The sequence below is a fragment of the Poromitra crassiceps genome (genome assembly GCF_964638095.1).
Source record: "Poromitra crassiceps genome assembly, chromosome: 28".
NCBI lineage: Eukaryota > Metazoa > Chordata > Actinopteri > Beryciformes > Melamphaidae > Poromitra > Poromitra crassiceps.
Window position 1 is genome coordinate 11,476,241 of NC_139651.1, and position 12,101 is coordinate 11,488,341.

Genomic DNA, 12,101 nt, shown 5'->3' on the forward strand with positions numbered 1-12,101 from the left:
ACACACACACACACACACACACACACACTGTATACACAAATTGTGGCTTTACATGCCAAAGTTTGAAGTATAAACAGACTAAAATTTTAAATTTTGCTGATCAATAATCCTGTCCAGTAAAGACAAGAAGCAGTAACAATTTGTCAAAAAAGGGTCTATTACATTTCCTCTTTGATGTGTCTCGTGTTGTTTGGTATCCACCATTTCACTGGCACAGTTACTGCTTTTTGGCTTTGTGAGGCAGAATTGGCGAGTCTCTTGTGAATCTTTTGCATCAAATTGTCCCATCATTGACTACCGATGAAGGGTAATATTCCATCCAGTTGGAAACATATTCCACCACTGTGGCAACCTTTCAAGCCTCACCACCATCAGGGTTCCCCATCCCCAATTTAGAATCAAGGTTTACTATTATAAATGTCTATAGAAGCTATTATATATTTGTAATATGGCTGTTGCTAGGGCTTGCAGTTTGTGTTTAAATGTAGGGAAGTAATACTGTTTACAATATGTTTATTAAATGTAGAGAGGGATGAATAGAAAAGAAAACACGACTGCAAAACTGAATTGTATGTATATAGATGTAGTACGTTTTAGACTCACGAGATTTATTGAGGCCTCTGCTTCTATGTTATTCCTACAATCTTAGTCTAGTCATTGTGAAGAACAACCAATCTTTCTCAAAACGGCAAACCTGAGAAATAAGGTGAATCCAAAAGAATCACTTTGTTTGAGTAACACATGCTGGTCTGGATGGTGTCACTCTCTCATTTGCTGTCGCTGAAGCAGCTCTAGGATTTTTAAGCTCACATACAGTATGTCTTGTTTTGGAAGGGACTTTGCGTTCAAAGCTCGAGTACGAATTCCTGTTAACGAAGGAAGAACTTTGCTCAAAGGAGAATTTCGGTTTATTTGAACCTGGAGCCCCTCTCCTCACATTAATTATTATCTGACGACTCACCCAGTGTTCTCCGGTGCGATTCTGAGCCTCCTAGGCGTTGTTGTGAGCCAAATAGTGTCCAAGCCAGTCCTTGAATGGCGCTGCATCGGGGCCAGATGGCAGCGTGCGGTTAACGGTGTCCAACTGGTCATTTTGTTGGTTCAATGGGGATATGCACAAAATCGAACCATGTTGTAAGATTTCTAAATGTATTCTCCGAAAAACGAGCTGAGCTAGTCTTCTGCCTAGGAGGCTCAAAATCGCACCGGAGAACACTTGGTGAATCGTCAGATAATAATTAATGTGAGGAGAGGGGCTCCAGGTTCAAATAAACCGAAATTCTCCTTTAAAGGGGACCACAGTAATGATGTAAAATATTCTGCATTCCTGCACTCCAGAAGTTAGGTTTTAGTGTGTCACTGTTAGATGTTTCAAAATGATGATCAACTGGGAGGTCTTTCAGCAAAATTCATATCCCCATGCCAGTTCTTAAGCGGTGCAGCCACTTCTGTAAGTGACTGCGTGTCCGCCCCGTTTGAGCACGGGATTTGAGAACGGGATTTGAGCAGTGCACCGAGATGTGCGCACGAGATGTAGACGAGCCCCCCCCCCCCCCTCCCCCCCCCCTCAGCTCTACAAGGAAGCGAGAGTGGAGATAGACAGCGTCTCAACACCAGTGAAACACGCACACATGCGCACGCACGCACAGTGCCAGAGAGAGTGCTAGAGAGAGGGGGGGTGGTGGAGAAGGGTCCAACCTGCACAAACCTGCGCCACTTACTTCAACACCTGGGTGTGATTTTTACATTGATTACAGCATTCCAGACGCCATCACACAGCCACCACTTTCAAACGCGGCACTTTGTGTCGGCACACGTCCACTTCAGCACCACAGAAGTGACCGATTCAGACAAACTATAACATCAGATGAGCTGTATATATATATTGTATTTATTACATTGTATGTGTATTCATTCTTGAAGAATAAAGCTGTGAAAAAGCTTGGTAGTGTCTCCTGCGTGCCCATTCTCTTGTAAGGAGCTCCCCCCCTCTCCCTCTCTCTCTCTCTCTCTCTCAAGCATCCTGGGTTCTGCCAGCAACAGCTGCTCATTAGGTTCCTCTACAGTTGGCGTATTCACTCCTACAGTTTATTATGAGGATGTCTATGTGGTTTCTGATTATGTTATGTAACCTGCTTGTTAGTTTATGCTTTTTCCCTCCCGAAGTTGTTGTTGTGGTGTAGTTGTTGATGTGAGTACTCGACTAATGAGGACGTGTACGTGATTCATTTGCGAGCATAAATAACTGGCTCAGTTGAAGTGTTTGGCCGGCAGTGTGTATCTTGAGACCTGTCACAGCCATGTGGCGGCCATCTGTCAGACGTTCAAGTACAAGTACAACAATCTTCTGCATGTTCAACATTTCGCCATCAGTAAATAGTCTGTTATCAGTTGTCGGCTGTTTATTTGGCATACTTCAAACAGAAACACTGAAAAATGCAATGCTAATCAGTGGTATTGCTACTATTGCTCGATTTTTTCAAATTGTGTCAGGAATTCTTATTTGTTAGGCTATTTGTAATTTTGTGTTCTGTAACTATGGCCTTCCAGCGGATGAGCCTGCTATTGCCTCTATCCATGGTGCTGAAACAGTTGCAGTTCCTTGCCAACAGGCGACGCTGTGCACGCTGAATTAGCGTATCTTCCTCTCACCTAATGAGTGAACGGCTTACTCGGCCTTCTGCAGTAGATAACTTCCTCATCGCTTTCGGTTCAGGACACTGTTTACTTTGTGGGTGTGTGTGTGACAGGGACAGGGGGTTTTGATTTCCTAAAGCTAGACTAGCTGACGGTCTATATCATTAAATCTCTCTGCTGCTTAAGTTTTCAGCACCCACGGGTCCATCCTAATTGGATGCCTGTCAGTTTTGACAAGAATAAATTAAACGACTGGAGCCAGACGAGGCCATTAACTAGACACAGCTCATTGATATATAGCCTAGCTACCGATGGGAAAGTGGCAGATACTCACTTTAAAATTTGAATTGCTCACAGGTGGGTAGGCTATATCGTGGAGCATTTTACTCTATGAATTCTTATATATCCAATATCCAGAAAATGGCAAAGGCCCACCAAAAATACCCCCAATCAAGTATAATTCACTTTGTTGACATTTTACCTTTGTATACATAATTACTGCTGTAAATCTGAGTAACACTGCAACTCGGAATAAAAGTTACTGAGTTGTAAAATAAATAAATAAATCGTGACATCGTTCCCAATAAGGACATGACAGACTTCGATCGTCCCACCCAGAAGAGATCTGTTGCTGGCTTTATCCTGCTCCAGAAATCGTTGCTGTGGCCAAAGTTAATTGCGTCGTGCAGCCAGTAGCCGTCAGCAGCCCAAGTAAAGTGCAGGCCAGGGAGAGAATGACAAAGATGCAGAGGCCATCGAAATATGGTCATAATTGACAGGTTACACGTTGAAGAGATGACGCATGGATATGAATACAGGTTGATGTAGCCTATGGTATTTATAGACTTTCTTGAGTGTTCCAACTTCCAGAAATAATAAGCTTTGAAATTCGTGACATTCAATCTGTGATTTAAAGAAAGCATGAAAGACATTCCAATTCTGTTATCCAAATGGAATCTCGGCCCATTTCCGTCTTCCTCCGGTGAGTCCGGTCAGATCTATATGGGTCCGATTTTTTCCCCTTTTTTCCATGGGTCAGATACACCATCAGCTATAGTAGCCTACACAGTGACACGTTTCCATACATTGTAAGAGGGACGTTCAGTTTTCTCTGACGTGGTTATCAGCCATCATGACGGCACCTGCTCCACTTAAACCACAGTGAGTCACATGGGAGACCTCTCCAAGCTTCTTTTTTTTATGGTTCATCGCGGTGCAGAGTGGGACACCGTTCTTCACATTTTCACAAGGACACTCACTACTCACTGTTCTGAAGGAGTTTTCCGCCTCAAGTGCCACAGTACATGACTCCAGAAATACTTAAGGTAAGTTTTTCCCAGTATTTAATGTTTAATCCAACACCATCCATATCAGGTTTGAGCAGACTTAGCCGAAGTGCAGATGTTAAACTGGAGATCTTTAGGTGACAATATCATGTTCTGGAACGTTATTTGGGTTATAAGAACGTTTTGGTGTTTACAATTATCACACTTTTGTCGTGAACGCTGTGCGTAATTTGATTTTTACGCGCAGCCATTTGCAATAGAAAAGGTAAATGGCCGGACCGAAAACGACCATCACTGATGAGTGACCGTAGAAAGTAGCAGAAATAGCTACAATTATTGACAGATGAATTAAATTTAGTGATTATTTTAGGAGATTGGGCCATTTAGGCTACTTGGGCGTTAATTGGATTCGGCAAGCTATGGCACTTCCCAGAGATAGCCTATAGGCTACATTTGAACCTATAGTTTTCGTTTCATTAATTCATTTTCATTGCCATGATATTAGAGAACAAACGCCGACCAAAAAATCGCCAGAAAATCTTTTTGGAAGCCATCAGGGGAACTTTTAGGACCAACCTTCCCTCAAAGCTCTGTGCTTGCAGTTTGGTGACCTTCACTCTCAGCACAAGGTCTCCATAAGTGTAAATCAGACGGTTGAGCATTATTTTAATATAGAACCACCGCTAACATCTTCTTTGAAGAACATTTATTTTCTGTGTGCAGCCTATGTCCAAAACATTTTCATGTCAGAACCAATTTTTTAATAGGTTGCCACGCGTAATTGGTCCACTTGACCCTATGCAAAAATCTAGTCGATATAGGTTTCAAGTTTTGCTTAATATATCTACGTTGCACTTTGCCAGATCTTGGGTTTTAGTGCGCACTGAGGGAACCTGGACGAGCCTCTCCTTTATGTGCGCCAAGCAGGTCTCCATGCCATCCCGTTCCTAGCGGAAGACCGGTGCGACAATGACCATCCATGTAGAGGGGCTTGTGGCTATCGCGTTCTTCTACCTCATCATCCTCTTCGTGGGCATCTGGGCGGCATGGAAGAACAAGCACTCTGGGGAGGCGGAGGGCACCAACCGCAGCGAAACCATCATGGTCGGCGGGAGAGACATTGGCTTGTTCGTCGGTGGATTTACCATGACAGGTTGGTCAAGAGACAAGTCTGTGTTTCTCTCACTCAACAACTAGATTTTCATTCTGACCGAAATTTAGAGGGAGGCTTCAGAATAAAGATCATTCACATGCAGGCTTAAACACTCACTTCAGTTATGTTCACAGGAAAATAAGACAAAGAAGTCCGATGGCAGAATCAATCATTCGATTTATTTGGTCTTGTTCCCCTGAAGTGAAAAGACAGTTACTGTGGTCAGATTCAATTGATTGAATTATTGATTGATTGATCATCAATTGATTGATTGACTATTTGTGTGTGTGTGTGTGTGTGTGTGTGTGTGTGTGTGTGTGTGTGTGTGTGTGTGTGTGTGTGTGTGTGTGTGTGTGTGTGTGTGTGTGTGTGTGTGTGTGTGTGTGTGTGTGTGTGTGTGTGTGAAGCGTGTGCCAACATTTTGTAACGAGGCAGAAAAGGCAGCTTGCATTGGGGACAAGTTAAAGCCACTGGTAGATTTATCAGTTTAGAAGCCAACTTTCTTTCTATTTTTTTTAACACTGAAGGACTCATCGTTTGCGTTGCAGTAGGCCTATACTTTCTCTAGAAGTGGTTTTCACTCAAACCTACAGTAGGCTACAGTAGCCAAATTGATTATTCGTACCCTTCAACAAACTTCTCTCCTTTTATCCTTGCAGCGACCTGGGTTGGAGGTGGATACATCAACGGCACAGCTGAGTACGTGTACCTGCCAGATTATGGCCTGGCTTGGGCACAGGCTCCTTTTGGATACGCACTGAGTCTTGTTGTGGGTGAGTGACACAGCATATTTGTCCATCAGCCAATTACATTTCAGCCGTTGAAAGTGAAACCAAACGTGAGGCGTCTTATTACGATGTGCGCTCTCGTCCCAGGTGGTCTTTTCTTCGCCAAGCCCATGCGCTCACGGGGTTACGTCACCATGTTGGACCCGTTCCAGCAGCTGTATGGGAAACGTATGGGCGGCCTGCTCTTCATACCTGCCCTGATGGGCGAGATCTTCTGGTCTGCTGCCATCTTATCCGCCCTGGGTAAGTTCATATTGATATTATATATTATTATATATAGATATATTATAATATCATATTGATATTGAAGAGGGAATAATAGGTTCTTGTGGGCAGCGAGGTGTGTGTGTGTGTGTGTGTGTGTGTGTGTGTGTTTGGTTGGGGGGAGGTTGCATACGTTGTCCATAACGGTGGTCCGCCTGTCCGTTCCTGACTTCAGGTGCGACTCTGAGTGTGATCGTGGACATCAACATTAAGATGTCGGTGGTCATCTCCGCTCTCATAGCCATCTTCTACACGCTGGTTGGAGGACTGTACTCTGTGGCCTACACCGATGTGGTGCAGCTCTTCTGTATCTTTGTGGGCCTGGTAGGTTTAACCGTCAACAGAAATGCAAAGCGCTCTAAAGTACCCGAGTGCACTAACTGCCATTTGAGTATTTTTCCGAAGTAAAATGCTGTTATTTCAATTTGAGACAAATTACACTGAAGCTACAGATTACTTTTAGATTACTTTCTTCTTAAGTGAAATATACCAAATCACTTCAGGAATGGGTTCAGCTATAGCCATTCAAATCCAGTGTTGTGCAAGTTACTTGCAAAATGTAATATACTACATATTACTAGTTACTTTCATTTGAAAGTAATAAGTTACTTTACAATATTACTGTCTGTGTAGAGTAACTCATTACTTATTACACTACTTTTCCATTACTTTCACCAAAACAAAAGCAGCAGCAGAATGACATCGCCGCCCCGGAACAATCCTGAAAAATCATTTTAACCGCGTTGAAGTCAGTTTAAACAATGCAAAATTCTAAATGTCATTCTTCTCCTTTGTTATTGTCATCTATAGTGGTTATATGCATAAAAACAGATGGTTTGATTAGGAAATGATTGTATATTAATGTGCTTTGATTAAAAAAAATTAACTCAATTTGTAACTTGAGTTACTTGACAAAGTAACTGGTATAATATTACTGAAATCCTATAAGTAATAAGTTATATTACTTAGTTACTTCTAAAAGTAATATATTACATGTAATATGTTACTTTTGTAATGAGTTACCCCCAACGCTGTTCAAATCTCACAGCAAGTAACAATGGACTAGAAATGATGAAAAGAAAGCTATGCTACCGTGGTCTTAATTTGAGGCTGAGCGAGTGGCAACTGAACTGTGTGTATCGACTTGTTTCTGGCTGCAGTGGATCAGCGTTCCGTTCGCTCTGACCAACCCGGCGGTGTCGGACATCACCATCACGGCAGTGAAGGAGGTGTACCAGTCACCCTGGAGAGGCAGCATCAGCAAGGCTGACACCTGGGTCTGGGCGGACAATTTCTGTCTACTGGTAAATATGAACACGATAACCACTGTGAATTCATCTCTCTCACGTCATCTGAGGCTATTCAGTTTGAGACCAAGGCTTTGCTCAAAGTCAAAAAGTTTCTAAATGATTTGGGTATATTGTTGGAAAAAAATACCACCGTTTCAGTTGATGGAACAAAAGCAGAGCGTGCACTTAAGTTGCACGCACAGTGAATTGAGACTTTTATTTGAGACTCGTCCTCAAAGACTTCAAACTTGCACTCAAGATATGGGACCCGTGAACAATCTTAATTTATTTGTATTTTTTGGGTGCATTAACAAATGTCTATTATAATGAAGACGACTTTAGATTTGACTTGGACTCTAGCTCAAAGACTTGAGACTTGACTTGGACTTGCAAAAAAGGACTTATGAGCATCTCTGAGGTGTATGAATGTATTAACACCTAGACAGCTCCTCATCATCACCACTCTGCACAATTTCAGTCGAACCATATCGTGAGGTGTTAAGGAGCTTGTTTTCCCCGTCCTTCTGACCTTTCCTTGTTGCCGCAAAACTGAATTCCAGACTGCGTCCATGTTGGGCTTTAGTTGTCCCAGCAGCATCATTCACTGGTCTCTGTCTGTCCCACAGATGCTGGGGGGAATCCCCTGGCAGGTGTATTTCCAGAGGGTCCTGTCTGCCTCCTCAGCCACCTACGCCCAGGTCCTGTCCTTCCTGGCTGCTTTCGGCTGTCTCATCATGGCCGTCCCCTCGGTCCTCATAGGAGCCATAGGGGCCTCCACAGGTTCGAGCGCCCACATGCTCACACACACACACACACACACACACACACACACACACACACACACACACACACACACACACACACACACCAAAGGTACTTACGTGTATCGTGTGTGTGTGGAGGTGGTGGCTGTGTGTGTGTGTGTGTGTGTGTGTGTGTGTGTGTGTGTGTGTGTGTGTGTGTGTGTGTGTGTGTGTGTGTGTGTGTGTGTGTGTGTGTGTGTGTGTGTGTGTGTGTGTGTGTGTGGTGTGTGTGTGTTTGTGTTTGTTTTGGGGTACCTCAGGGTGGGCCTGTAGATCTGAGAGAGCCTGGTAAATAGCAGCTGGTTCACCTCATGCATAATGAAGGAGGATCAGTTTAATAAGCATGCTGCTTCTGTAAATATTACATTAGATGGAAGCAAGGGACCAAATTAGAGGTTTGATCTCCAGGATCTTTAGGTATCAAAGTCGTCGGTGAACCACTGAATACACTCTAACTCTGTTTGCCAATTTAGCAATATGCAGAACTCACCGTTACTGAGTGAAATTCCTAAATTGAAAAGTGACAGTGCCGTCATATTGTATATTCAAATATTAATAAGTGTTTTGGAATTCTAGTGCATAAGAATTTCATATTTTGAATAAGCTGTTGTTTGAAATTTCAGTATATTTCTGAACACTTCATTCTGAATGACCTTCATTCCTGAGGGGCTTCGAGGTTCCTCTGTTAGTTATCCTTAGTGCGTTCATATTTTGTTTGCTGTATTGATCACTGTGTTTATCATTTTGCTATATTGGATTTGTCATTTTAAATCTGTCTAAATCACGTGTATTAAATCTCCATGAATCAGACTGGAACCAGACGAGCTACGGTGCCGTTTCTCCTAAAGCGAGGGACCAAGCAGACATGATCCTGCCCATAGTGCTCCAGCACCTTTGCCCGCCATTCGTCTCTTTTTTCGGCCTGGGAGCCGTGTCCGCAGCCGTCATGTCCTCTGCAGACTCCTCCATCCTCTCAGCGAGCTCCATGTTTGCCAGGAACATCTACCAGATGGCTTTCCGCCAGTCGGTCAGTGCTTTGTGTTTGTGTGTGTGTGTGTGTTTGTGTTTGAGAATACCAGAAGTATTTCTGTTCACCATCTCATTCATGTGTAGATGGCGTGGGGGCATTGACTGTATAAAGAGGGGGTGTTATAAGGAATATACCAGTGAAAAGTTTGGACACATGCATTTTTCTTTATTTTTACTTATTTTTCCAATTTTAGAATATCGCCCACTTAGTGCGCTCATTTCTAGCTTCGCGCGTAAGCACAGTTGAGCGTGACGCGCAGAAAAGAAGAAGAAGAAGAAGAAGAAGAAGAAGAAGAAGAAGAAGAAGAAGAAGAAGAAGAAGAAGAAGAAGAAGAAGAAGAAGAAGAAGAAGAAGAAGAAGAAGAAGAAGAAGAATTTCAGCATAAGCCTTTAGATCAAAACGTCTAATGAAAAACATAGTGGTCCCTATTCTCCCACAGGCCTTCGGCGCTAAAACGGGCCTTAAACGCAAAAAAACGTGCCTTGCGCCTGTTTCGGGAAAATAGCAATAGGCTTTAGGCTGCCAAATGCGCTTTAGGCCGAATGGGCGTGGCGGAGTCCCTGAATGCGCCAAAGTGGGCGTGGCGGCGCTAAATACCGGCGTACTCCTATCTTCCAGCCATCTTCCGACCTGGCCTACTTTTAGCGCTTTGCGCTTTTGAAAAGCAGGCCTATTCAGTCCTCTGTCACCCTTCTCTGTGTCACTCTCTCCCTCTCTCCTACTGACAGGAGCAGGCATTGGTGTGTGTTTACCAGTTTATTGTGAAATAAATCCTTCCGCGTTGAGTTACTGTCACAAGCCTGTGTGACAACGCTTCCAGCCTGGGTAAAACAACTCCGTCCGTACCGCTTTGAGGCTGCAGGCAGTCTGACAGGCACGACTGTCTCTCTCTGACTGCCTGTGAATGCCCCAGCATGCAATTGGGTACTAAATTTCGCTACTAAATAGCAACCAAATGAGGCGAAATAGATATAAAAGGTCGATCTAAAATAATGTGTAATGGTAACACAGCCTGCAATTGTAGAACATTTCAATATTGGACCAAATAAATCATCGAAATTAAAACACCACCCTAAGTGAAACATATATGTCCTCCTGGGCCTATATATATCCTTTGTCGATTTAACGTCATTTAGATAAGTGTCAGCGGAACGCGCTTCAGAACGCGCATGTGCTATACTATGATGTCCGCTCCAATAACTTGGCCCAACTTCACATTTAGTTTTACAATAAAAACACATTTATGCAATGACTTTACATAATGTAGGGTATATTTATGTGCATCATTCTACCTGCAGCAGGGGAGAGAAAACGATATCGTTCTGAACAAACTTTCACCAATATAAAATTAATCTCATCATATAGGGATAGGCTATATTTTTGTAGCTGATGCCTTTAGAACATTATTTTCACTTTGATCTTGCTATAGTGTAGCGTATTTACATGCTTGCAGTATTGAAACTGCAGTTAGATTGGTTTGAGAAGCATAATAATATGGAATAATAGCCTATATATGGAGATAGACAGACCGGATGAAGGGAGGGGGGGGCGGCGGATCCCTTGGCTTTGTCTGGTTTTACCGGATTTGTCCAGGAATTGGAGCTTAAAAGGCAAGCGTGTGTCTCTTCCCTGCAATTCTCCAATGAGCGGACAATGCATAATTTTACGCTTAAAAGGCGTGGTTATAATGGTTGAGGCTGAGTTTAGCGCCGATACCAAGATATCAAGTGCGCCTTTCCACGCCCACTGCTTTGCGCTGCGGCTGGCGCTCGGCCTAGAAACTGCGCCGCTGCAACGATAGAGCCCACTATGTTCAATCAGATGTGTCCAAACTTTTGCCTGGTAGTTTACGATGGTGTAATACACGTAGCCTATGTTTGGTTTGTCCATCCTGTATCTGTCATAATCCTGTTTCCACCCATCTGTGTCTCTGCAGGCATCGGACCGTGAGATCGTGTGGGTGATGCGTATCACCATCTTTGTGTTTGGCGGTCTTGCCACGGTGATGGCGCTGGTCACCGGGACAGTTTACGGCCTCTGGTACCTGAGCTCGGACCTGGTCTACGTGATCATCTTCCCCCAGCTGATCAGCGTGCTCTTCGTCAAAGGCACCAACACGTACGGCTCGGTGGCGGCCTACGCCTTCGGCATGGTGCTGCGCATCGGCGGAGGGGAGCCCTACCTGGGGCTGCCCCCCTTCATCTACTACCCGGGCTGGACCACCGAGAAGCGAATGCACCACTCGACCAAAGAGATGGTGGACGTCGTGGTCCAGAAGTTCCCTTTCAAGACGGTCTCTATGGTAGCCTCCTTCTTGGGCAACGTCTTCTTCTCGTATCTGGCCAAGTACCTGTTTGAGAGCGGCAAGCTGTCGCACAAGTACGACTTTCTCGACGCCGTGCACAGCGCGGACATCATGGACAAGACGACGCTGGTGACTCGCGGCAACGACATCGGCCTGTCGGAGATGGCGCCCGTCAAGCCGCGGCTGAGCGTGACCTTGGCGGCCGCCTTCACACGCCGCGACACGCTGCCTACAGCCACGGTGGAGGAAGAGGAGGAGTACAGCCCCGACTCCTCCCACCACGACGACGACGAATGACAAACTCGAGATGCGAACGAACTGAGCTGGTGACGAACCAGAGAACTAGTCGCTCTATGAGGTACACTCCGACCCGAAGAACGAGTTAAGATTAGCTAACAGGCAAACATCCTCCCTTGGGACGACATAGTACCACATCCCGCTTCTGGTGATGGGATAAGAACCACATACCAGGATATAAATTATAATGTCATAAATGTACATATACACACATGTACAGATAGTAAGGTGTGTTTCCATCTGCTTGGA

General features: G+C 44.3%; 1 protein-coding gene across 1 annotated transcript; it reads left to right on the forward strand.

The window, feature by feature from the left end:
• Nucleotides 1–4,892: 4,892 nt before the first annotated feature.
• Nucleotides 4,893–11,852, forward strand: LOC310799548 (high-affinity choline transporter 1-like; the record flags this gene model as incomplete). Its single annotated transcript, XM_083662145.1, has 8 exons — nucleotides 4,893–5,076; nucleotides 5,736–5,849; nucleotides 5,952–6,107; nucleotides 6,304–6,452; nucleotides 7,289–7,432; nucleotides 8,044–8,197; nucleotides 9,030–9,247; nucleotides 11,187–11,852. The coding sequence occupies 8 exons, from the start codon at nucleotides 4,893–4,895 to the stop codon at nucleotides 11,850–11,852; spliced, it is 1,785 nt and encodes a 594-aa protein (XP_083518271.1).
• Between the last annotated feature and the right edge of the window lie 249 nt (nucleotides 11,853–12,101).